Here is a 27,995-nt window from a genome sequence, read left to right as displayed (position 1 = left end):
TGCCTCTGTTAAATAAATAAATAATAAATCTTAACAACAACAAAAAAAGTTAAAATCATGGTCTAAACTTATAAAACGTGTGTGTAATTTGAGGTTAAATACATGTTGATACTTTTCTCCTCCAGTTTTTTGTTTGTTTCTTCTTGGGTAGAGACTGGTGTTGCTTAATTCCTGGTTCTTTGCTGTGTTCTAAAAGTTATGGCTGCCAAAGATCAACTTGGAATTGATGAGCTGTTATTATAATCCAATACTGACTTATGTAACTAAAAGTAACCAACAGTCATCTTGTGACAGAACAGTGATTTATGAGATTAGGAACAGAAAATGGCATAATTAAAAAACAATACTTCAGAAATAAAACTTTCCATCAGTACATCCTGTATTCATGGACTTAAGACCATTATTTCACTTTTTATTACTTATTAAATTGCCCATTCAAGTACTAACATATGTTGGAAAAATAAAAAAATAACCTAGTTAGCGTTATCTTCCTACTGTCAATATATATGGTAATGCTGTATTAATGAAAATGGTAAGATGATATTTTTAACTTACTTAAATCTAACTCTGTAATTGTATTATGACAAAAGTGGTTGTTTTTCACTGTCCTGTGATTTTATGTAATTTCTAGGAATATGATTCTACCAAAAAGGTTGTTACTGTACTTTTTTAAACAGTATTTCTTAGAAATCAGTTTAAAATGTATACTGTATTTCCTCCAAAATATGGCCATAATTGGTAATGCAGTTCCTAACCAGATTCTGTATTAAATGACTTAGAGATAATAGCACCATCATATAACTAAACACAACCATAAATTTTTACAATTGAAATTTACATATAAAATTATAATAACAGTGAAATAAATTTACTATACATATTAAATGCTGTAAGAAACCCAAACATCTTTAAAGAACATATAACCCATACATTTAACTGGGTCAACTAACGAAACAAACAAAAATGCTGTTTGCACTAAACATGTACTTAGAACTGTTAACGGGATAAACCTAAAACAATGCCTTAACTTTTTTTAAGATATATTCTCTTATTGAATAACTGCATTAAAAATTTTTTAAAATGCAGCTTAAAATACTGCAAGGCTTCCTACCTTCACTACCAGTGTACTAACTGAAAAAACAGAGAGAACCAAAAAATAATACTGAATGAATTAAGTAGTAAAATTTAAAGCATCTATATGGATGGACAGATTTTGGAGCTTATAATCCTATAAAAATTTATCAGCTTTCTATTCTAGTTTTATACTAAAATTTCCCTGGATTTATAATTTATCTTAAACACCTATTATCAGTAAGAGTCATTTTAGCTTTTGGTGTTTACTACCAAATATTTGCTTTCATAACAACATATCCTAAACCTAATTAAGAAATCACTACAAACCTTCAAAATCAGTTTATTTCTAGCAAGACTAGGAGAATGGAAAATAAAAAGTGGGAAATTTTAAGAAGTGAGACATTACTTACTGAAATGGCACTAATTCTTCTTGGCTGAGTACAAACTATCCGGCATGCAGATCCTTTTCCTCTTTCAATGTAGTTATCCAAAATGAACTGAGTAACTTGAGTAGTTTTTCCACATCCAGTTTCACCACTTATTACTGTTACTTGATGGTTATCAATCATATTTACCAATTCCTATTTCAAAATGGAAAATAAGTGAAGGACATCATATGGTGACGAAGTCCAAAAAGGTAGTAATCAAAATTCTATCAAACTGAAGGTAATTGCTTTTAACAAACATATTAATGCTTTGAAAATTTTGTTAAATGCAATGCTGGCAGTTTGGGTATCGGATCCACCAGTTTTTAAGAGAAAAGCAACACCAAATTATAAAAGGAACAAAGCCAGGCACTGTTAAAGAAAAACACACCAACAAGAATAAGAGACAACAAATAAGTTTTATGCATAAGAATGAACATTAATTAAAAAGAATGTTGATGTGTAAGGCTACTGAGTACAAGACAAATCCCAATACCTAAATAATAACACTATAGACATTAAGGAGGGATATCACAACTCATACAATATGGCTTTATCTGCAGAACAAGTTTTGTATACTGTTTTAGAGAACAAGAAAGAGTATAATTTATCTTAAGATTATTTCCTTTCAGAAAATTACAATAAAGGGGCGCCTGGGTGGCACAGCAGTTAAGTGTCTGCCTTCGGCTCAGGGCGTGATCCCGGCGTTCTGGGATCGAGCCCCACATCAGGCTCCTCCACTATGAGCCTGCTTCTTCCTCTCCCATTCCCCCTGCTTGTGTTCCCTCTCTCGCTGGCTGTCTCTATCTCTGTCGAATAAATAAATAAAATCTCTAAAAAAAAAAAAAAAAAGAAAATTACAATAAAGTTTTTAAATACCTAAATCAAACTGGCAAACTTCAGTTATCTGGAAAACCTCATATTTGGGAAAGATCTTTCTTAAAAATTATAAACACTAATATTTTTAATAGAAATATTCACTGTATTAATAAAACCATCTTATTACTTCAAAGAGGTATTACAGGTTACTTTTATCTACAAAACAGTTTAGTTAGAAAACCCACCTGCAAAACTTTTTCCATCTACTCTAACACACTATATATATATCAGAACAAGTTTCAAGTTTGAACACTGAAATTATAGCTTGTAAATACAGAGAAGCAGTATGGGGTTTATTCATTCAACAAGTATTTACTGGGGGTTGATAGAATGTCAGGCACTGTACCAAGTCAAGTAATAATACATAGTGAACACACCGTCCTCAAGAACTTAAAATGGCCTAGAAGGGAAAGACACACTGTGGCAGGTGGTAGTCAAGTGCTATGAAAACCAAACCCAAATCAAAACAAAGCGAGGCCGAGAAAACAGAGAAGGATGGGGGACTATATTATATCTTTAAGCTGCTTGGGCACTACAAATAATATATTAATTAAAACACTATTTTCAGTAGTGTCTCAATTTTAATTAAAATGTTTGGTCTCACAAAATACAGCATCCTTTCCTGATTAAAACCCTTCAGAGTGTAGGGATAGAGGGTACATTCCTCAATCTCATAAAAACCATCTATGAAAAGCCTACAGCAAATATCATTCTCAATGGGGAAAAGATGGAAGCCTTTCCCTTAAGATCAGGAACACGACAAGGATGCCCACTCTCGCCATTATTATTCAACATAGTACTAGAAGTCCTTGCAACAGCAATCAGACAACAAAAAGGGATCAAAGGTATCCAAATTGGCAAAGAAGAAGTCAAACTGTCTCTCTTCGCAGATGACATGATACTCTATATGGAAAACCTAAAAGAATCCACTCCCAAACTATTAGAAGTTACAGAGCAATTCAGTAATGTGGCCCAATACAAAATCAATGCTCAGAAATCAGTTGCATTTCTATACACGAATAATGAGACTGAAGAAAGAGAAATTAGGGAATCCATCCCATTTACAATAGCACCAAAAACCATACGTTACCTTGGAATTAACTTAACCAGAGACGTAAAGGATCTATATTCTAGAAACTATAAATCACTCTTGAAAGACATATTTTCATTTCTTGAATATATACCTAGGAAGTGGAATTGCTAGGGTATATGGTAGCTCTATGTTTAACTTTGAGCTGTACTACAAAGCTGTGATCACCAAGACAGCATGGTACTGGCATAAAAACAGACACATAGTCCAATGGAATAGAATAGACTGCAGAAATGGACCCTAAACTCTATGATCAACTAATCTTTGACAAGACAGGAAACAACATCCATGGAAAAAAGACAGTCACTTCAGTAAATGATGCTGAGAAAATTGGACAGCTCTATACAGAAGAATGAAAAGTGACCACTCTCTCACACCATACACAAAGATAAACTCCAAATGGATGAAAGACCGCGATGTGAGACACGAATCCACCAAAATCATAGAGGAAAACATAGGCAGCAACCTCTACGACATCGGCCAAAGAAACCTTTTTCATGACACATCTCCAAAGGCAAGAGAAACAAAAGATAAAATGAACTTGTGGGACTTCATCAAGATAAAAAGCTTCTGCACACTGTGGTCCATTTATACAATGGAATATTACTCAGCTATCAGAAAGAACGAGTTCTCAACATTTGCTGCAACATGGACGGCACTGGAGGAGATAATGCTAAGTGAAATAAGTCAAGCAGAGAAAGACAATTATCATATGATTTCTCTCGTCTATGGAACATAAGAACTAGGAAGATCGGCAGGGGGAGAAAAGGATAAAGAAAGGGGAGTAATCAAAAGGGGGAATGAAGCATGAAAGACTATGGACTCTGAGAAACAAACTGAGGGCTTCAGAGGAGAGGGGGATGGGGGAATGGGATAGGCCGGTGATGGGTAGTAAGGAGGGCACGTATTGCATGGTGCACTGGGTGTTATACGCAACTAATGAATCATCGAACTTTACATCAAAAACCAGGGATGTACTGTATGGTGACTAAAATAATATAATAAAAAAACATAAAAAAAAACATTTGGTCTCAAATTAAGAGCAAGGGTATTTACCCAAAGAAACTTATATATAAAAATTCTGTTTTTGACATTTTAAAGATTTCTATTATAGAGAGAAATGAGAAAAGGGAAATTGTTTCATGACCATTTTTTTCTTTTGGGCCTTCAAAAATTCAAGACTAAAATGAACTTTCAATAATACCCTTTAGGGGAAGGTCCATGTACATTTTTTGATAGAGAGGTTTAAAAAAATTGTATTTAAGTATTTTGCAAATCAAATAGTATACATTCACTTTACCTTTTGCATTCCATATGAAGGCAGCTTTTCCCTGAAATGCTGAAAATTTAAAAAATTATTTTTAATTTTCACAAAAGAAATGTAATCAAATTATAATCATGGTAATTAGAATATATCATAAATATGCTAGAATCCCAAAATATTTTTATTACTTTACAGCTTATGTCAAGTACCAAGACTTAAAAAAGAATTTTTATAAAAAGAACTAATGTACTTAGCAATCCCCTTTATTTTTGAAACATTGAAAAAGGAGAATTCGATTATATTCAACAGAATGGAGATAATTTTTTAAAGTGGCAGTTAAATGAAATCTGATCTGTCATCTAATAGCATTCTTACAATCCTTAAGGTACTTTTACCATTTTTTTTGTTTATTTTACATATTCAACTTAGATTTGTTTTCCATATCACATTCATTTTCCCACCCATTGATCCATCATTTTACTAATCCATTAGGCACTGGAGCAGATTAATTATTTCTGGGTACTGGCTTTTGAGAATAAAACTTAAAACAAGTAATATCTGAAACAGGAAAATCCAGTACTGCCATTTAAGAACTGTGATCTTAAGTCAAACTTGGATCCTGAATCCCTCAAAGGTTTTATCTCACAGGGTGCCGAGAAATATGAATGAAAAAACCTTTATTTAAAAAGTGGCAGTTTCTGATACATAAAAGCTACTCAACAAATTTTTGGTGAATTATAACTGGAATACTAAGGAGGAAATGATTAACTCCTATATCATTTATTTGATTTCTAATTTTGAAAACTTTTATGGAATCTCAAACCTACACTACATAAAAATGACATACACTTAAGAGTGCTATGGTTTACAATGACCTATGTACATGAAAAACCTTCAATGGTATAAAAAAATAAACCACAGCTTTAACAAACTCCCTTTATTGGAAAGGGAAAAACAAAACACGTAAAATTAGAACTGCCCTAGGTAATCTAGTACATTATTGCCATCATATTTTCCCTTAATTTTTATTTCTTGAAACATCATCCTTATTTTTTGCCTACTTGTCAAAACAGGAGACTGAAAAAAATCCCCCAGTATTTTTTTTAAGATATAACTGACATATTACTTTCAGGTGTACCAACAAAATGATTCAGTATTTTTATATACTGTGAAGTGATTACCACAATAAGTGTAGTTAATATCCATCACCACATATTTACCTTTTTTCCCCCCTTCAGATGAGAACTTTTAAGATCTCTCTAAGCAACTTTCAAATATAAGATGCAACATTATTAACTACAGTCATCATGCTTTTTATGGCCAATCATGTAATTCTTATCAGCACCATAAAAAATGAGTCAATGCAATGACTTAAATGAATTCTAGCAATTTAAAATAAGAAGTTGCAATTTTTAGTAATTTATTTTATTATAATATTTATTTAAAACCATTCAATGATTTCTAAAAGTACTTCATGTACTCAAACATAACCACCTCAATATATTAAGTATATATAAGCTAACCCATTAAACTTGAAACTAGCATTAATCACTTTTGCTTTTTAAATATGTAAATACTGATGAAGACAGTTACAACCCAATATTCTTTCCCAAGACAGACAAACCTAATTTCTAATTTCCTAATTTTGGGCTGTAACCCTGAGATAAGAGATAATGAGATTACAAGCTGTCCAAGGGCAGGGAATGTCTTAGTCTTCAGAAAACAGCACAATCACAGGCACTTAGCAAGTGGAAAATTAATGTTTATTAAATGAATGATAACCAAAAAAATATGGCATATTACCAAAAAGGATTAAAAAGTTGAGCTTTTAAACACATCTGAATTTTAGACCTGATTCTTTTACTAGCTGTGCAACTGCAGATAGGTCATTTAACCTAAGATTCTTTTTCCTCCTCTATAACAGACTTGTAATCTCTTATACAGGGTTGTTGGGAGGTTTAAATGATTTGGCACATGTCAACTGTCTGCAAGTGTCTAGCCAAGAGGAATATCACCAACTATTTTTATGTTCTACACATTTCTTCTAACTTCCTTTGAATTTGATCACTCACTCATCTTCAATATTTGAGTTCTGTCCTCCATACAGAGAGTACCTAACTCTCCTTCCTAAGGCTTTAAGAGAAGCTCTTCTCTCAAACACAACATTCTGAAATAATTCAGCTTGAAATCTCCTGCCCTTGAGTCTTATTTTCACTGAATAGGCATCAAAGAGCTACAGAATTCCACCCCTGGACAACCTCACCTCACCTGTTCTAAACAGAATATCCAACCTGATCGATGACAGTCAATGGATCCTTTCTTTCCTATGGAAGATGAGATGATATTCTGGCTTTCTCACAAACGGTGGTACATATGTGCATATTAAAGGTATGGCCCTCAAAATTTCCTCAGTATTTTCTCTTAAAAGAAATACATGTGAACATCTTATTACATCTATCTCCAGAATATCCACAAAGCATAAATTGTATGTTTTAACAGAAAGAGACCTTAAAATACCTTGCCTAGCATGGAAAGAACATACTGAAAAACTGAGGAGAATTCCTGCTCTTGTCACAGTCCTCTCTTTAAAATGCTGAACATAAGCACATCATAATTTCAGGGGATTTAATTTTATCATCTGTAAAAGGAAGGGAGTTGGATAAAATGGTCTAGAAACCTTACAATTCTAACCACCTTGTTTCTTATGACATCTCATTAAACTGGCCTAGAAAAGTTAAACTAAGTTCTTCTCCTCACAATATAAGCTGCTATAGATGAGCCAGGCTACCTTAGTTTATACTGTAGTGCAAGTCCATCCCCACTGCTCTTCCCTAGTATACAAGAAAGAATTCCCACAGGGGATGGTCTATTGAAATACCACTGATGTACACCATGTAGTACCTCTAAACATAAATCTATTTTTATTCAATGTGAGAAGAAATGACAAATAAAAACTTTTTTCACATCTTGCTTTTCCATTACCTGCATTTCGATATACCGAAGGTCACTCTTTTTCTTTTGTAAATCTTCCAGTAGTTGTTGGTCTAAGGTTAAATCTGGTTCATTTTCTTGCAAGAGATATTCAGAATCTCGGTCAATATATTTGTCCCTAATTCTAAATGTTCTCTTTTCTTGACTTATCAATTTCTTTTCCTGGTTCTCAAGTTTCTTCTCTGAGTTGGGTTTGTTCTCAGTAGGAGTTTCAGTACCATATCTATTTTGACAAAATAAAAAAAATGATAAAAGGGTAAATGAAAAGCTGCTCAAGCCCTGAAACAAAATAATATGCTACTTATTTCAAAATCACCAGCTCCTATTTTTTCTTAGGTCAATTAAGAAAATAATTCTTAAAATGAATTCAAGTTTTTCCTTCCCTGTAAACAGGTATTACCAGATAAGTTATTTCCTTGTGATAGTTTGAAAAATTAAAATTCACACAATATCATCCCTCCATTAGAATAACTTACAGTATTTTTTTCTGATTTTCTAAGCTTTGTTTTATTTCACACCTTCACCTTCTTCCTGCCACCCTTTCTGAGTGCTATAAATGGGATGCTACATTACACAGTTCCAGAAAAACCTCTACTAATCTTTCCACTGAATGATACAGCTCCTGTGATCATCCTAAAACAGCAACAATTTAACTTCTTCCAGATCTCTCCCACAGGAAAATTTTGGAAATACAAAGATGACAAGTACAAAAGCAAATAATAAATTTATAAATCTCATATCCAAATAGACTATTCTTACCACTTAGTTTTCTGTGTAATGAATATGTTGTTCAATCTCTCACCAAATATGCTCAGCCTACATCTTACTTCAAAGTTGAATTTTACTTGCTGAAGAGTCTAAAGATGTTATTTTTACCCTATTCTTTCCCTAGCCAATGCTGTGAAGGAAGTGTTACCCTGTCCATTCTGTCAAAGAACATGTTTTGTTTTACCCGTGATCTTCGGGAGCAAACCAGGAGATCTGGGCTTCTGAGTCTTTACCATTCTTCGCTTGGACTGAATGCAGCAGCTGCACAATCTGTTCTTCCCGCCGTTCATCCATGTGTACTACAGCTCTCTATTTCATGCAAGGCAAAAAGTATCCTAATCAACATTAAAAAGCACGTGCAAAATTATTTCCTAACAAAACGATAAATATATGTCCAACAAACATATTTAAATTTTAAAGTACCCCACACTTGCCCTCTAGTTCAATTTCACTTCATAAACCTAATTAATGTTAACATTTTTGCATATATCCTTCTAAACCTTTTTCTGCTATGTAGCTATAAAATTACCTCTAATATGACTGGCAAAAAAAGTACATTTATGTCCCTTACTTAGTAAAAACTTTGGTTCCTTTGTCTTCTACCCTCTCACATACTAATTACCATCAATTTTTCCCTATCTTAAATTTTCAAAGATACTCACAATTATAAGTTATTAAAACACAAATGGTTGGTTAAAAAAAAAAAGCTGAGTTGAAAACTGGAAATATTTTGGCTGCAATGAGCATTTTAAAGTTCTTACACTAAAAGAATGAATATTTGAGGAAGACGGCTGAGCTGAGACGGAATAAATAAAATTGAACACTCCTGCAGATGGTACAATGTGACAATGATGCAGTTACTTCACAGAATGAGAATAAAACAAAAAAACACCAGAGAAGATAGAAGTTACACTGTACACAGTAAAAACAAGAATTTTAAAACTGTTCTTTTATAGCTGTACATTATAATTAGTTGGATTTAAACCCAGCAGTTAAGACAGGATAGATTTTTCTTTAAATGTGCAGACAGGAAAGATGACCAGGGTATTAAATGAAAAAAAGCCAGTTGCAGAAAATATATGCAGCAGGATCTTATTTTCATTATTATTATTGAAATAGGTTATTGACTTTACACTCTACATTTCTGCAGTATTTCTTCCAGATATATTTCTGACACACTGTAGATGCTGCGGTGAAGTTTGTCAAATGGATGAATGGCTGAATTTATCTTTTACAATGAGCATGTGTGACTTTTGTGTTAAAACCATTTTTCTCTTTAAAGAAATAAACAAAAAGAATACTCTTCTGGGGAATTCCAGAAAAATTCTGTAACCTATTGAAGTGTTTACAAAAAGCATCATTATCATACAATTAAAAGTCCAATATATTGGGGAGCCTAGGTGGCACAGCGGTTAAGCATCTGCCTTCGGCTCAGGGCGTGATCCCGGCGTTGGGATCGAGCCCCACATCAGGCTCCTCTGCTATGAGCCTGCTTCTTCCTCTCTCACTCCCCCTGCTTGTGTTCCCTCTCTCGCTGGCTATCTCTATCTCTGTCAAATAAATAAATAAAATCTTTAAAAAAAAAAAAAAAGTCCAATATAGTAAAACTCTGGCTTATAGGAAAGCCTTATGAAATTACAGGGTGTAGCAAAATCTGCTTATTGACAGATACTAAAGCCCCCTCGTTTTTTTTTTTAACCTTACAGCATGAAAATCTTTTTAAATGGTTTCTGTATCAGACTAACATATCTCTTCTTCATAGCATAGGATATACTCCATTAGGATTAGGAGCTTGTACCTGGTTCTTCCTAGATTCTGCCCCATGCATTTTTTTTTTACCTCTGATGATTTTAATCTGTAATCTACTGTAATTACTGTGAGTACACCAGAGCCTGAGAGTGGTCTTGGGGACGCCCAACATAGAGGATCATTATCAGAATATTTTTGTCCTATACTTTCAATTCTGTAATGCCTTCAGCACTTGTTAACATTTACGGCTCTGCTTACCTAAATGAGATGGTTATCAAGTTAAGATTTTTCGGAGCAGTTAGAATCTGCAGCAACACTTTAATGATTACAAACTACACTGGGAAGGAACCCCCAGAACATAAAGCCATTATTAAGCAAAGCCTCCTTAGTTTTTCCAAACACCACAAGGGCCGAAAGGCACTGTTTCTTCCATTCATTTTCAAATTGGGAAAGATAAGATTAAGCACTTTTTGTCTGAGGAACAATTTATTTCCAAATGAAATTCACACTATATCATTACTTGAACCAATCAAAACCTCTACTAGCAGAACAAAAGTTCTCCTTACCTTACTGTATGAATTTTAGATATTCACAAAAAGGCAGGATGATTAAAAAATGAAATAGTCCCTGGAAACAATGGAGAATCTCAGTCACGTTTTGTGGTTCACGACTATGTTATGACAGTATTTAATTTTTTTTTTGTTTTTCCTTTTTTTGGACATCGTTAAATATTCTTGCTGCTTCGAGTCATAAATCCCTGGCAAAGGAGACCCTCTGTGATTTCCAGCAAATTGTCTATGTTTATCAGCTTCTAGTTATCAGCAATTATTTTAAACCAATACCACCTTTCGGTTCACCCTCAACATTTCACACACAGTATTTCACAAAGAAAACAAAAACCAAAGGAAGGTCCTCAACTGCCTGCCACCAAACCTAAACCCACCAGTATCTGAATCTTTCTGCTCTCTTCCTTCCTATTAAAAGGTAAGTGGAGTCTGTTCTCCTGCTTCAAGTTAATCCTTCCACCTAAACTCTGCAGCCCAATTCCTCTTTCACTTTCTCAGGGCTAATCCTTCTACTGAGATTTACCTTCCTTTCCTAAAGCTCTCTGGTAGTCATTAGCCTGCTGATCAATATTTTGGTTTGCCTCTTTCCAAGTATATGGCAGAACTGCATTTTTCTATCTATGAGTTAAGCATGGACATGTGACTTACTGGCCAGAGAAATGTGAATGGGAGTCTCAAAGAATCAGGGCAATTTACTGTACTCCCTCTCATACTACCAAAACCAGCTGCTTTTCAGATGGGTGCTCTGTGAGCCATTCTCTTAAGGAGGACTCCCAACCTAACTTGCAATGGTCCAGTAATGTTAAGTAGAAAAACCAACCTTTGTTGTTAATAATCCATTAGGATTTGGGGGCTGTTTACTACTACAGCATGGCATAATTTCGTCTACCTGATAAATGTTTCCTCTCCACTGACTCCTTACTACCAGTACATGAACAAGAATATAGTCAAATCTCTTCACTTTTAAACAAAAAATTATCTTTTGAATTCTCCCAACTTTATCAGCTACTGCCCTTTCACAGTAAAACTGCTTGAAAGTACCCCACTTCTTCATCTCTTCTTTGCTAGCCACCCCACTGTCCATCTGGCTTTTACCTCCACCACTCCACAGAAAGGGCTCATACAGTTTACCAATGATCTTGTTGCTAAATCCAATAGACATTCTGAGCTCTTACCTTCCTTGACCCCTCTGTAATATTTGCCACTTTGCCTACTTTCCCTTTATATACTCTGCTCTCTTAAACACAGGTGCTGGATTCCAAAACAACACTAATCTTACTTTCCTCGTCTCTGGCTGCTCCTTCCTAGGTAAAAATCTAAGAAGATTCTCTTACTCCATCCCTTAAATTTTCTTGCTCTACACTGAACAAACCTCGTGATCCACAAGCTAGCACCACTGACACCATTTGGGAGTCTGTAAAGAAAACAGATCTCTGGCTCCACTCCAGTCCCACATTTTAACAAGGTACCAGTAGATTCCTAGGCACATTCAAGTTTGAAAACAATGGTCTCTAAAACTGAGGCTTGCACCCACTCCTCATCTTCTCTGATCACTTTCTATTATCCACAGAACTACAAACTGCCGCAAGTCTAGACTGCTCTAGGCATCAGATTCACATGGTCTTCTACCTCCCTGAAATCCTCGCAATTCTTTTCAGGGAGGCGGAGAGGGAGAGAAAATCTCAAACAGACTCTGAGCTCATGACCTGAGCCAAAATCAAGAGCTAGATGCTTAACCAACTGAGTCACCCAGACAGCGCCCCGAAGTCCTTTTATGCCCTATAACAAAATCAAACTCTGTTCTTAAGCTGTGTCCATCTTCCTCCATCAAGCCTGTTTCTTATATAATCATTAACATGTCATTTAATACTTGCTCTCCCTTTGCTCCAGATAAAAGTGCTTTTGAATCTATCTCCCAAATCACTTTAATCTGTCCACTTTCCTCCATCTCCACTCTCGATGTCCTAATTCAAGCTATCATTTTTCACTTTAATTACTGCAAAGGCTACTTAACTGGTTCCCTGTCCCAGGACTGCCTCTTTTCAATTCATTCTCTATACTGCTGCCACAATGAATTTAAACACAAATTCAATCATTTAATTTTTTTGCTTCAAATGATTTAATGGCTTATAGGAATTCTTATGGAAAAGTCAATGAATTTCAAGGCCCTGCTTATTTTCCCAGTCCTAGGCTTTTCAAATTGCTGCTTATAAAATTAAAGGATCATGACCAGTATTAGCAAAAAAAAAAAGAGCAAAAAAGGTACCAACAACACACCCAGAGCAAAATACAGATAATTAAGTATTATTTTATGATACTTTTTGTTCAGTTATACATGTGTGTGTACTGGGTGCAAATTAACGTATATTCCTTTCTGTGGAAAGTGGTCAAAAAGTTTGAAAGCCACTGCTCTACCTTCATCTCACCACACTAAACACCCTATTCTCTATTCTTTGAGTTCCTTGAACATGTTCCTCTTAACCTCTCAATTGTGGCACATGCTGCTACCTCTGCCTGAAAATCCCTTTCCAAATCCCCCAATTGCAAACACATGCTTTGCTATCTTTCAACTTTCAGCTTAAGGGTTACTTTCTCTGGAAAACCTAGAATCCTCTTAGTTTGAGTTAGGTGATAGCCCATATTCTCATTATAATACTTTAATATTGTACTCTATCCCTCTAACAGCCCCTAACACGCCACAATTTCTGTAAGGTAGCGACAGTGCTTAAGATAGTGTCTCACATATTTCAGATACTCAAAAAAAAAAAAAAGTTGAAAGAAAAAAAAGACATTGTTGGAATACAATAACTTGGTAAACAAAGAAATTACTTAAAAAGTAACTAAAAGCTAAGAAAATTGACTGGGAAGCAATCACATATGGCTGAAAGTGGGCCCAAAAAAAAAAAAAAAGAAAAGGTAGGATAAACCAATCTTTGAAAAATGGTCCTATTTAGATTGAGAAGGTAGAGATGAATTTCAGAGAGAATGGTATGATAAAAAACAAAAAAGAAGTATATTTACAAAAGCTATAATTACACCATATTGGGGACATGGGCTCAGTACACAGAAGGAAACCTGGTATACTGAAGCTATATTACCAAGATTTCCTGTAAAACATCTAGTTAGGATGCAACTGAAATGTATCCAACTCAGACAGAAGTGATCTGGCTTCCCAAGTTGTGAGAGAATGAGATGACCTAATTTTTGCTTCTGAAAGTACCATCAGTGGTTCTACAAAGGACAGACTCAGTGGAAAGCAGGAGTGGAAGCTAGAAGACTCATTACGAGGCCAAGAACACTGAACAAAATAGTGGGTTGCTCTGTGCAATAACTGTTGTAGAGGGGCGCCTGGGTGGCACAGCGGTGGGGCGCCTGGGTGGCACAGCGGTTGAGCATCTGCCTTCGGCTCAGGGCGTGATCCCGGCGTTCTGGGATCGAGCCCCACATCAGGCTCCTCCGCTATGAGCCTGCTTCTTCCTCTCCCACTCCCCCTGCTTGTGTTCCCTCTCTCACTGGCTGTCTCTATCTCTGTCGAATAAATAAATAAAATCTTTAAAAAAAAAAAAAAAATAACTGTTGTAGAGACAAGTGGTTGGATTTAGGATATATTAAGAAGGCAGAGCAGACAGATTTGCTGAAATAAAGAAATATCAAAGATAAATCCTGTTTTTGCCTTGCAAGTGAGTAAATGGTAGTAACATTTACTAAAATAGTTTGGGGAGAGGGTAGAAATCTGGAGTTCCATTCACAATGACCCATCACGCAACTAGCTACAGATGGAAATAATAATGAACAATCTTTCCTGATTAAACTTTTCATCTATCTACGTCTTATTTTCCCAACCAATATTTCCTAACATCATTATTTCTCCAGATTCCCATGGCAATATGCAAAACGCCTTCTGGGAAACGGGCTAAACAAAAAAAAAATTTTTTTAAAGATTTTATTTATTTGACACAGAGAGACAGTCAGCGAGAGAGGGAACACAAGCAGGGGGAGTGGGAGAGGAAGAAGCAGGCTCCTAGTGGAGGAGCCTGATGTGGGGCTTGATCCCAGAACGCTGGGATCACGCCCTGAGCGGAAGGCAGATGCTTAATGACTGCGCCACCCAGGCGCCCCTGGGCTAAACAAAATTTAATGAAGAGTAACTTTCTAGTTACTGTGTACATCCTTTTATAGCAATCAGCCTATTATTCTTCCAATTTCAAGATGACTTAGATAAGCTTCCCTTCATTAAAAAAAAAAGTTTGCTCAATGAACAAGTTAATTTTGGGCTGACTATATATATATATATATATATATATTTTTTTTTTTAAAGAGAAGAATGTGGTAAGGTGTGAAGATAAATGGATAACGCCAAAAAACACTTCAATGAAAACAACATAGATAAAAGAAATAGAATGATTTAGAAACAGAAGCCTAAATGACGATTTAATTACATACATTCTGTATCTAATATGAAGGGTGCTTTTAAAGAAGTTACTAAAGACGTCTCAGACTTATAGCAAGAAAACTTGTTTAATTAAAAAAAAAAAGATTAAAAAATTAAAGTTCCGAACCAAGGGAGTTTTAATGCTTCCCTTACTACAGATCTTCAAGATACAAATCAAATGGGCAATCACCAACCTGAAGAGACTAAATCAAACCATGTTTTGAAATTTCTTCTATTTCTAGGATCCTAAGTTTCATTCTCAAAGAGAAGCTGCTAATCAATAGAACTCTCCCCAGCTCAACATAAAAACAAAAAATCCCCTGGGTTTAGGGCTATTTTAATACTAAAAATGAAAGCTAGACTATTCTTTTGAACGACCTACATTCAAAATAGTGCTTGACAGCTTTTATTCTGCGCAAACGTATATGTTATGAAGGCGGCCGCGGTTTTCGAGCTCTTCAAGCAAATAACTTAAATAAAAGTGGCCATAATTTTGCTAATAGAAAGGGTGGCCAGGGATACTATGACAGTGACACCCCAATAAAGTTAATTTCGGGTAGGACCTGAACTTAACATCTGTTTTGTTCACAGTTCTCACGTCCTTAAAAGCAAAATTCAGCTTGCATAAATCCTAACTGCTTCGGGTCAGATGAGCATGGCTAAAGAAAAACGACAAAATATCCGCTACCGGAAGTTTTAGCAGAATACCTTTGCATACTTCTTTCCACTTCACACAGCACATGCACCAGTTAAGAAACAACAAAAAAGGCAACGAAAAGGTTAGGGGCGGCGGAAGGGGAAAAAATGTCTGTCCTGTCTTATCCCTCTCCACTATCGAGTCTCAGATTTACCTCCTGCCTCTCCGCTTCCTTGTTCTTCTGTCCCTGTTTCTTCGCATACCACAAGCCGATTTCGCGGCCTTTCAGGTGCCCGGGATGTCGGCCTCGGCCGCCTCGACCACCTCCTCCGCCGCCGCCGCCGCCTCCGGAGCCTCGGTTCCCTCCACGGCCTCCTCCATGGCCCCCACCATAGCTTCCTCCGTAGCCCCCGCCGGAGCTGCGAGGCCCACCATCCCGACCCCAGTTCTGATGGTAATCATAGCTCATTGTCCCAGCGGACTACAACTCGTGAGAACCTGCAACCGCTAGAAATGGCGCCCGGGCCCGGAAGCGGGTGCACGTCCGCTTCCGTTTTGCTTCCGGCGCCCAGCGCGAGAGGGAGGGCCATTGGAGCGTCACAGCAGCTGCTTCCGGTGACGTCACGGGCGGACGACCTCCGTGATCAGTAAGGTGGCGAAGGTGAAGTCCCGTTTGATCTGCCCTCTGTTGTCTGCCTTTGTACCTGTGGACGGAGAGCGAGAAAAGCCTCGCAGGTTTCCTTTACCCACGCCCAACATGTGAGGAAATGGGTTTTTGTTTTTACTTTCTTATTACCCGTAGTGAAATCCGAAGTTTGCTTCCAATTAGGCTCTGGAAAGGAGGTACTATTGAACCTGTGGATGGGGGCATTTTCTCCTAAAAGTCTCCAAAGAACCTGGGGTTGGAGGCGTTTTCTCCTAAAAGTCTCCAAAGAACCTGTGGATGGAGGCGTTTTCTCCTAAAAGTTTCGAAAGAAAAGAGTTCTTTTTTTTTTTTTTTTTGGTAGCTGCATCTGGAAAACAGGTTGACACCTGTTTCAAATAAGTATAAAACTGTTCCTGCCTCTCTTAAAGGATTGTCATTACTTATTGCCTTTATCCAACAGCGTAACAAGGAGCATGGCTGCCAAAAATATTTTTTAAAAAATGCTCTTAGGCAACTTAAATAAAAAGGCAGTTGAAGATTGATATGTTCATGTGAAGCCATTTATTATTGATTGACCAGGCCACTTAGTGTCTAGCACAGCTGTTCTTGAATAAATCAAGTGACTGGGCCACACAGACCTGAGTGTTCACCAGGGGACATCCAGCTCATTTACATATTTTAACCGATTTAAAGGTGCTGGGGATACTGAACAAGACAAGTGTGGCATTAGCTTTCATTTGCTTACAGTTTTGGAAAGGCAGAAGAAATGACTGTGCAATGAGTTAAGAAAGGAAAATGCTGTGTGCTCTGAAGCGGTCCAGACTACATCTCTGTGGCATAAAAGTTATTTTGAGCAGAGGCTTGAGTTCCTGAAATATTTTAACTGCCTAAAAGCAGAACCTCCCAAAAGAATTCAAAAGAATTCAATTGTCATAAATCCCTTCCCCTGGGAGAGAAACTGACAAAATTGACTCTTATCACTGGAAACGAAATCAGCATCACACCTAAGCAGGAATTGTCACAAGACTATTATATATTCCATCTATTCTCATAAGAGCCTGATTTTCCTTCCTAGAAGTCGTTTTCCCATGAGTATCTTTCTCCTCCTCCCCTTCCCTATTAAGATAATATAGAAGCCCCAAGTTCCAACCTTCTCCTTGAATCACATTTTTATATGAAGTCCCACAGGTATGTGATTAAATCTGTTTCTTCTCTTGCTAATCTGTCTCTTGTTTTAATTTTCAGGCCCCCAGGAAATAAACCTAAGAGAGTAGAGGAAAAGATTTTCTTTCCAAACAGCCATTAGATGTTACAGCAAAATAATTTAATTTTAGAGTCCGGTAAGTCCTTTTTAAGGAATGCGAGGTTAAGCAGTGACTTTTGAGATAAGTAGACTTCAGCCAGGCTAATGGGGAGTCGAGAGATTGTTATAGGTGGAAGGAACAATGTGTGTGAAGAGAGATGATAAAATGTTGGGAGAGTGAGGGGCGCCTGGTGCCTCAGTCAGTTAAGCATCTGCCTTCAGCTCAGGTCATGATCTTAGGGTCCTGGGATCGAGTCCCATGTTGGTCTCCCTGCTCATCGGGGAGTCTGCTTCTCCCTCTCCCTCTGCCCCTCCCCCTGCTTGTGTTCTCTCTCTCACTCTTGCTTTCTCTCTCTCAATTAAATAAATATAATCTTTAAAAACATATATATTGTAGAGTGAGAAAAATCTACCGTTAAACTTAAAGACTGTTGGAGAGGACCAAAGAGGTAGAAAAGAGCCTAATCATGGAGGACCTTACATGAGAACAGCAGTAAACTTTAAGTAGGAGAGTGATAATTTTTGGCTGCTTTGAAGAGAAAGGAATGGAAGAAGCAAGAGTGGATATGGAGAGGCTAGTTAAAAGGCCTCCCCTTAGGGGAGGAAAGATGGAATATGGAAAGGACTGGTTAAGAGATATTAGGAGATAAATAATGTCAGAGTTGATGATTCACTGGATGTGGACAATTAGAGGAAAGGGTCAGATAACTCCTGAGTTTGAGATTTGAATGACTACCAAATAAAGAGATACCATATCCTGAGATGAAGAACACAGGATGAGGAGGTTTTTTTGTTTTTTTTTTTAAACTGGAAGAAGAGTTGAGTTAATGCATTTAAATAATACATGTGGAGTTTGAGGAGCCCATGAAACATACAAATTGAGATGTCTGGAAAGTGGTTGGTTACATGAGTTGAAAGCACAGAGAGAGAAGACTGAGATGCGTTTTGGTAGTCCTTGGCAAATATGATTAAGACTATAGGAATGAATAGTTCCAATAAATATATTGGAATTCATTGGGCATACCTACTACAATAAGTATGTGAATTATTCCGTAGGTAAGATTGGGTAGGCATATTGGGGATTGTTGGGGCAAAATTTGAAGAAAATAGTGTGGATTGTTAGGTGAGAGAGTTTATGAACTGAATGGTTCTCCTCAAAATGTATATGTTAAAGACCTAACCCCCAGGGTAGCTGCATTTGGAGATGAGGCCCCTAAGGAAACAATTAAATGAGGTCATGAAGTTGGAGCTCTAATCTTATAGGATTAGTGTCCTTATAAGAAAAGATACCAGAGAGCTCATTCTCTCTTTCTTCTGAAGAAAGGCCATGTGTGAACAAGCCAGGAAGGGTGCTCTCACCAGGAACCAAATCTGCCAGCACCTTGATCTTGGACTTCCCAGCCTTCAAAACTGTGAGAAATAACTTTCTGTTGTTTAAACCAGAATAATACCATAAATAACTGGTACTTATTTGTTTATAAATAGTATTTATTTATTAAACCAATAAAGTGGTTTAATACCACTGAAACCTGTGGTGTTTTACTAAGGCAGCCTGAACAGACTAATAGAGTAATAAGACTAATAGAGAGTAAGTTGGGAATGCCTAGCATTTGCTAAGTATTGGGCTAGGCAGTTCACGTTTGTGATCAGCAGAATAATGACTCCCATAGACGTCCACATCCTAATCCCTAGAACTGTGAATATGTTAAGTTACGTGGCCAAGGGAAATTATGATTGCTAATCAGCTGACCTTAAAATGGGGAGATTATCCTAGATTATCTACATGAACTGCATATAATTAAAAGTGTCCTGCAAAGTGGAAGAAAGAGGCAGAAGAGAATTTCATAGTGAGGTAGTGTTATCCCTATTTACTGATAAATTCTGTTATTTCTCTTCACTTCATGTTTGTTGATCCTAAGCAGAATCTTAGTTATCAATTTAAAATTATTAATTTTTCCTGACTTCTTTAGCATGAATTAATATAGTATTGCTTGAGGCTATTGCTTGAGGCAGATACTTTAGAACAAATGTCACTGAGTAAAAATCTGCGCAAAAGGAAGATTAAGGAAAGACCACAAAGATATTAGTGGGAAGAAAAGTATCAGTTGATACTTCGGTTTTTGTTTTGTTTTGTATTGTTTTGTTTTCCTGCTTTGCTTGCAATCAACAAGAATTCTTAGGTTACCTAATGCCAGAAAACAGAAGGAGTGACTGGCTCATTATAATTGCCATCGTTTCTCTTGCTGATGCTCCGCTTTGTCCTGTGCTCTGGGCAGGCCAAAAGATGTCTTTCTTAAATGTGCTCTCCACCGATCATGGGCTGGGCACAGAATGCAAAACCATTGCTTTCAAACCCACAGAGTTTGGTATCTAGGCCCACAGGCATGGGCCTCCCAGTCCAGCCACTTCTGAACTGCAGCAAGGGTGAGCCACACAAGACAACACCACTATGGGAAATGACAACAGTTTTCCCAGTCTTAGGGAATCTCTTCTCCATTTTCCTTTCCCCAACCCTGTGCAACAACTCTAGTGTAATTTTTCATGGGTCTCATGTTCATGAGGGACTGGGTGGGAGTTTTTTTTAGTGTTCCTCTTGGAAAATGGAATCCTTAATGGGCTCTTACCTCTTCTTGGTGGTGGGGAGAGGAGACATGCTGATAAGAGTAATCCTAGATGTATAAAGATCTGGCTGTTTTGGGGTGGGGTAGGGGACATGGAGAAAATGGCTCTTTTCAAATCAGGAAAAATACAGGAGAATTATTAAATAGCGCAATAGAGTATCTTGTCACATAAAATTTTGGAACTCAAATTGGGAAAATATTAGTTACATGGAAAGAGAATTTGTGGAGAACATTTCCTGACTATTTATAATAAAATTATAAATTTACTTAAAATACAACTCAGATGGACAAGGAAAATGTAAGATTTCATCATTATCATCATTATTTATTACTGATCTAATGTCTAAATTACCTTCTTGCTAGGCAACAATAGTGGAAACATCTTAGAATTGCTAGCTAATTTTCCTTATTTCAGGTAATTATGAAGTTTTTCTATTAGGCCTTTTTCTTTGTTCCCACTCTCTTAGGGGAAGACTTAATACCTGGGGGCTGGAATCATTTGGAGACCTCTTCATTGAGAGAGGGACCATTGATCCTGGTTTTTGCCTGGGACTGTAGCTGGCAATGGGCTGGAACACTTATGTATAGCCTCTCCGCCTCTCCATTTAGTTTCTCTGTGTGGTCTAGTTTTAGCCTCCTCACAGTATGGCAGCCTGGTTCCAAGAACGATTGTCACAGAACAAGGTGAAAGTACCTGATATTTTTAGTAACTAGCCTCAGAAGTCACATAGCAACTAGTTACTAGTTGAGATGGTAATAGATGTCCACCCAAGTTTAAGGGCAGTTAGGCCTCATCACACTATGGAAGGTCAAATTATAAGAAAAGAATGTGGGATGGGAGATATTGTGTCCATCTTCAAAAGATACAATCTGCTCTAAGTGCTAATGCAGGCCCTCTTCAAACCACGTGGTACCACCATTTTGACAGTTTTACAGACGTCTTATGTTGTATCACAGACACATCTGCCGCTATCCATATGACAACTAGAAGTAGGAGAAAGGATGATATTTATTGAGTGCTTATTATATGTCAGGTACTACGAATAGGCATATTTTCTTCTCTATTTTATTACAGTTAGAAAGTCAAGGGATGAAAGGATTAAAAAGAATGAGACCTCCCCAAGGCAAGGATACCACTGTCACTGATATATTTCATGAGAAAAATGTAGTCTTACGAAAGTTAGAAAAAACTATGTGTCTGCAGCATTATTTATTCCTCCTTGCTTTAAAAGCTTCCATTTTCAATCACTGAAACTTCATTTATATGTTTATCAGAGACACTTTTGAAATACTAAATCAACATATTTTCAATCCTCTCCCCTATAAGTTATGTTCTCCAGTAGACATTTCACAATTATAACTCCAGAAAGGGGAGAGTGTGAAGTCTGCCTTAGGAAAGATCATTTGAAGGAATTAAAATCCCTAATACATAGGAAGTAAAAAAAGAAGGAAGTCTTATTATTATAAGAGAGTATGGGTGGGGGGGTGGAAAGGAGGGGAAGATATGTTTAAATTTTGACCTCCCTTCTTCAGCTCAGCTTTCAACACATTTCCCAATTACAGCTTTGAAAGCACACCATATTTTGAATTTTTAAAAAATCTCTGGTTATAGTTTTTAGTATAGCCAGTGTTAGTGCTAAAGAGAAAAGTTAATTATTGAATCCCTGCATTCCCCTGGAATTCTGGGAGATTTTACTTTTTCATTATCTGAAATTGATCTGTCCTTCTTTATTCCAATTTTGTCAGCTCCTATCACCAGTTTCCTTTTCTGACTTTTACAGAATCTTTTAGGCAAGTCAGGATTTTTTCCTGGTCTTCATTCTAGAATTGATAAACTGTCTTGATCTAAGAACACCAAACCTGTGTTCTACCCAGATCCATCAAGGGTATCTTCTTGAATGAAAAAGAGAATCATATCTTCATCATAGTAGTTTCCATATAACACAGAGAAGTTGTAGATCCTTAACCTTCATTTAGTATTTTACAATTTTATAAATAGTGGTATGACTAAAAGTTTTTACAGATAATCTTATCTGCCGGGGCTCTCTTTTAATCCCTAATCTTTCTAACATCCACTCAAGAATAACTGAGCTCTGCAGAGTAAGTGTAGATCAAACAGTGGTAGGGTCAGAATCAGAATCAGAGGTTGAAACTAAGCCTTCTGATTCCTAGCCCAATGCTCTTTCCACTGTACAGCCAAGGTATTTACACACTTGAAAGGTTATAGATTGTGGATATGTCAGGTAGAGTCTCTATAGAAAATAGCAATCTTAAAACAAGGTAATTCAGGGAACATTTATATATATACATGTTAAAAGTATGTATACAAGTACCAAAGATCTTTTAAGGGGATTATAAAAGATTTCATTAAGCTGAAGTTAGTAGCAACAGAGATGTAACTATTTCTAGGCCAAAGGTGGATGAAAAAAGGGAGTGAGTACCAGCATCCTGAAAGAAAATGGTATAGAGTCAGCTTTCTATAAGATGCAGTGTCTGCTGGTAAGGGTAAGATCCAGTCCAAGGTGATTTTTCAGGGAAGGAGGAATAAATATCCTGGCCTTACCCTCTTCCTTGTCTCTGATCTCTTGTTGGAAGTCCCCATTGGCCAAACCAAGTGGCAAGCAGAGAGAATTTGCTTCTGTCTGTTTACATGGTTGGTGCAAGTTGGTCTCTTGGTGCAGAGAGTAGGATGGAGAAGAGTAGAGAAATTTGCATAATCAGTGCTCTGGTCCAGAGCATACTTAGATGCTTTTAGTTGCAGTGAACTGTAAATATTTCAATAAGAGGCAGAGATCAATCAGAGAATTTTCTGTCCCTTTATTCTCTATCAAATGCAGATATTATCTGCTTTCAGCCTCCTCTTTGAATTTAATTGTCCAAACATTCAATGGCTCCGGAGGCACTGCTTTCTTTGTGATCTGGGGTATTTTACAGGTAGCAGTAGGAGTGGGGGGGTCCTCACCTTTAAGTTAAGTTTCTGAAAGCATGACATACTTGTCCTCCTTTTATTACCTTCTTTCAGGGTAGGTTTTGATGATATCCAATCATAATTTTCTTATTTCACTCAAAATACTGAAAGAGAATTTTTTAAAAAAGATTTTGTTTATTTATTTGACAGAGAGAGAGACAGCCAGCAAGAGAGGGAACATAAGCAGGGGGAGTGGGAGAAGAAGCAGGCTCCCAGCGGAGGAGCCTGATGTGGGGCTCGGTCCCAGAACGCCGGGATCAAACCCTGAGCCGAAGGCAGACGCCTAACAACTGAGCCACCTAGGCGCCCCTGAAAGATAATTTTTTAAAATGCTCTAATAGAAATATAAAAAGCAAATGAGGTACTTTTAGCAGGAAATGAATAGGCATTACCTAGTTTCCTTTTTAGTTAACGTACGCATCCTGTGTTTTGGGAAAAGAAACATATAGATTAGATATAACTTGCTTCACAACTATAGAGTGATTGTGTAATTTATTTTCCAAGTCCGTAAATTTAAAGAGGATGCTATTAATTGTTTTGCCAGAAAAACAGTTGTAAATTGGGACTATCCCAGGCAAACCAGACATTTTGTCATCGTAACAATGAATTATTGTCACTGTCTGCTAATTCCATCTGTTTCTCATGAAAAGAAAAAAAAAATGGATTCCAGGATCCATATTATAAAGATTTTCTTGAGCATCTTGCATAACATTCTTTCCCTTGAAAACTACTTAATCTCATTAAATTAGTGGATTTTTCTCTGTCTAATGTAAGCAGACAATCTGGGAATTTAGAAAAAAGATGTGAATGAGTACTGTGAAAAAAATTTTTAATCAATGAATTTTCTTCTAAATAATGAAAATGTCAAGTCTTAAGGCTTCTATTAAGCAAGTAGATATGTGTCTTTACTACTGTAACCAGGTGACCATGAATTTGTCCAAACCCTAATATTTTTTGACCCTCACATTTTAAAGCTTCTGGGAATTGTATTTCTGCCAAGTGGTAGAAACTAAAATTTGCTTCCTAGATATTTTTTTTTCTTTTTTTCCGGAAAAATTACTCAGTGAGACTATGCTTATGTGAAGGTAAAGATTTTCCTCTGTAATAAAGTGTTTCAAGAGGATGTGAATCCAGGAATCTAAATTGTTCTGCATAATATTGCAAAAGATTGTCATTTGTGGTCATTTTGTACTGGGATTTTGACTGCCCAATGGCAGCAAGTTCCTGCTTATTCTTGAGAAGAACTTGTGTGTTTGTATATGTCAATGTTTGTTCATGTATTCTTTATGCATTTTGAAGCTGAGATCCCAAGACTTTGGGAAAGACATACAAATATGATTTTTCTTTGTATTGTAACTGGAGATGAGATCATATAAACAAATTGACCTAGGTTTGGAACAGTATAGAAGGTCTAGAGTCAAGGCCAAATAACTCAAACTTGGGAAGATGTACCATTCTTGGATTATGGTATGCATCTGACGACACCGTGGCGGGGGGGCACCATTTACGTTCTTTTATAGTATGGTGTATGATTATCTAGTTGGGGTCATAGCATGTGGCAGAGACTGGCTGCTAGCTGTTCACCAAATTTAGGTGTCTTCTTCCTGTGCTCCGATAGATATATTTCTCAGTCTCTTTTGAAGTTAGGGATGGCTGTATACTGAGATGTCTCCAATGTAGCAGAAGCTGCAGTGGCTGAGGCGCTGCTTTTCCAGGCCATTCCTGGAGGAGTCCTTGCAGGATCCTCCAGGCCCTTTCTCCTCCTGCCAGCTTAATACAGATGAGGGTAATGATCATAAATGAAAAGGTGGAACTGCAAGATAGAAAGAGATAGATAGACCCCTGAACTATATCTTAGAGGAGAAAGCCTCAACTGGTAAGGAACATTCATTTCACTGCTGCTGCTTTTCTTCAACTCTGTCTTCCAAATCTCGCACAGATGCCTCTCTCTGGCAGATGCTAAACCTGAAATAAAACTTGCCGGCAAGAGAGAATGGAAAATATAGTTTTCAGGCTTCTAGCGTCTGTGATATATAGAAGACATTAGAAACATTGGGATTTTCCAAGGTATTAACAAAAAATAGATGCCAGAGGTAATTTTTTTCCTTAAGTTACCGGCTCCATAGAAAAATATTTAAGAAGTGTGTAATTTATTTAGTTACGAGGGAAATCCTTCCTATTTATTGAATCAGAATACAATACCATCAGCATCTCCACTCCTATCACCCTAATCCTAGCAAATATCATCTCTAACTCAGATGCTAAAAAGCCTCCTGTTTCTTCTGTAATCATATTTGTACTTGCATAGTCTTTTCTCCTTGACAGCAGTAGACAGCGATTTTGTATTCAAACGTGTCATTCCTTTGCTCAGAACCCTCTGATCACTTCCCACCTCATTTAGAATAAGATTCAAAGTCTGTACCTGGTCTGCAAGGCACTAATAATCTGCCTCTCCCTGCCCTTATCTGTCTTTATTTCCAATCACTTTTTCTCTTTCACACTTGTCTGCATTTACATTGAGCTCCTCAATGGTTTCACAAAATACAAAAGGCATACTTCCACTTCTGGGAACTTGATGTTACCTTTGCTAGAACTATGATTTCCCTAGATACATAGTATGTTTTATCATTTTATTTGACTGATGAAATATTACCTTATCAGTGAAGCCTTTCCTAACTAAAGTATTTGAAAAAGCACTCCTTCCATCATTGTCCCATTATTTTCATTTTTTTCTTATCATTTTTATTACCTCTGCTACCTACATTCTGTCAATACATTTAGCATTACCTGAGATACATACATGTACACACGTATGGTGTGTAAATGTATAGTGTGGACCTTAACCCCGTGCAAAAAGAGGTCTCTCCCCTTTTGGGGAGGTTGCCTGTAGGCCCCCGAAGCATGTCACTTTGTAAGAGTGACTTTGTTTGTCTGGGACCATGGATCAGCCAAGTAGTAACAGTGTGCTTTAGGGTAGGGGCTTTGTGTTATTCCTTCTCAACTTGACTTCTTTAGGAGCTGGAAATCAGTCATGTGAGCAGTGAACCATGCTTACCGCTACTCCTACCATGATGGAGTCCCAACAAAGACTCCGAACACCAAGATTCAAATGAGCTTTCCTTCTTGGCAGTACTCCTTATATGTTGTCTTACATTGATGTCTGGAAAGATAATGCTGTCTATGACTCCATGGGGAGCAGACAACAGATGTTCCACATTTAGACTTTTTCTGGATTCTGTTGTATGTGCTTCTTCTCTTGGCTGATTTTAGCCTAAATCCTTTCCCTGTAATGCACTATAACTGTGAGAATACAGCTTTCTGTAAGTTCTGTGGGTCCTTCTAGGGAATTATGGAAACTTATAGTGGTTTAAGGGATATCCTAAACTTGCAGTTGGTATCGGAAGTGAGGGAAGTCTTGTGTGGCCTGTGTTCTCTAAATTTGCAGTTGGCTCAAACTCATTTCATATGTGTGTCAGTGTGTGTTTTGTTTTTGTTCACAGTCATGATCCTAAGTACCTAGAACAATTTCTGGCATATAGTAGGCATTCATTAAATGTTATAATGAATAAATTAATGGAAGTAGTTGAATATAATAAGAAACTAAGAGAAAATCTAATGAAATCTAGTAGTAAAGAACCATGTTGACAAAAAGCTTCCAAATAATGTATAACTAAATGGTTTTTATTATATTCTGAATAATGCTGTGGTCTTCAAAATGGCTGCCTCTGCCTGTCACAACTCTTTGGAATGATACATTTTTTTATATTAACTGGGAGTCGTAGATATTATGTCTTTTCAGTTTGTAGGAGTCACCACCAGATGGTGATATTTTTATTAGATAATAAGTAGTTTTCATCTTCAGATTCATCAGTTTATGGAGAAAAGAAATCAACTATATGAAATATAGTACTTACTGCTAATAAAATATAACAGGGTAAGCTATTTAAATATAGCAGAAGATTTCTGTATGGGTATTTCCTATATCAGAAACACATTTTTACAATCATAATCACTTTAAAGAGTAAGTAGACTTTATACTGATGTAGCTTACTTACCCTTACTCTTTCTAAACAAGGATTCGGAGGAGCCATTCATGCTTAGTCATATCCCCTATAGACACGATGACAATATGGGACTCAATCCCAGGACCCTGACCTGAGCCAAAGGCAGATGCTTAACGGACTGAGCCACCCAGGCATCCCTACCTAATCCAGCAGAACTTTTAAGTGTATCCAGTGTATGGTTAATTCAATAGCTAAGGGCAGTTAAATGGGAATATCTTAGTTTTTTTTTTTCCAGTTCTCCCAGCATAGGCCCAAGTCCAGTGAAAATAAAATAGTACACAGGAGGGGAAAGGAGTATTACAGTCTTCCAGTCCAGTTCTTGTGCTCTTTAAATCTTGATTTCCATAATCTTCTCCTATGCATTAAAGAGCTGTGCCAGTTATAAAGGATTTATTTCTATTGAAATCTTTATTATTTTCTTCAGTTTTATTATGATTCTGTTTCTAATTTCCTTGCTGCCAAAAATTGTACTTTAAAGCAACAAAATCATCTTTCTCTTTCATAAAATTACACATCTA

General features: G+C 36.8%; 1 protein-coding gene and 1 long non-coding RNA gene across 2 annotated transcripts in view; one reads left to right on the top strand and one right to left on the bottom strand.

Moving 5' to 3' along the window:
• The window catches only part of DHX36 (DEAH-box helicase 36), a 52,172-nt gene extending 35,749 nt beyond the window's left edge, over positions 1 to 16,423 (bottom strand). Inside the window, exons 1-5 of the mRNA XM_008706914.2 lie at positions 16,090 to 16,423; positions 8,676 to 8,800; positions 7,715 to 7,946; positions 4,769 to 4,807; positions 1,485 to 1,655 (exon numbers count right to left, since the gene is read on the bottom strand). Of these exons, the coding sequence (XP_008705136.1) occupies positions 1,485 to 1,655; positions 4,769 to 4,807; positions 7,715 to 7,946; positions 8,676 to 8,800; positions 16,090 to 16,344 (822 nt within the window). The 5' untranslated portion in view covers positions 16,345 to 16,423. The remainder of the gene's footprint in view (positions 1 to 1,484; positions 1,656 to 4,768; positions 4,808 to 7,714; positions 7,947 to 8,675; positions 8,801 to 16,089) is intronic.
• A 75-nt stretch (positions 16,424 to 16,498) lies between these two features.
• LOC103677670 overlaps positions 16,499 to 27,995 on the top strand; it is a 332,269-nt gene continuing 320,772 nt past the window's right edge. The window contains exons 1-3 of the long non-coding RNA XR_572497.2: positions 16,499 to 16,634; positions 17,767 to 17,861; positions 19,145 to 19,236. This is a non-coding gene — a long non-coding RNA (uncharacterized LOC103677670). The remainder of the gene's footprint in view (positions 16,635 to 17,766; positions 17,862 to 19,144; positions 19,237 to 27,995) is intronic.

Source organism: Ursus maritimus, unplaced genomic scaffold (genome assembly GCF_017311325.1).
Source record: "Ursus maritimus isolate PB19 unplaced genomic scaffold, ASM1731132v1 scaffold_20, whole genome shotgun sequence".
Taxonomy (NCBI): domain Eukaryota; kingdom Metazoa; phylum Chordata; class Mammalia; order Carnivora; family Ursidae; genus Ursus; species Ursus maritimus.
The sequence above is the reverse complement of the archived record's forward strand: the minus strand, read 5'-3'. Positions and strand labels throughout refer to the sequence as shown.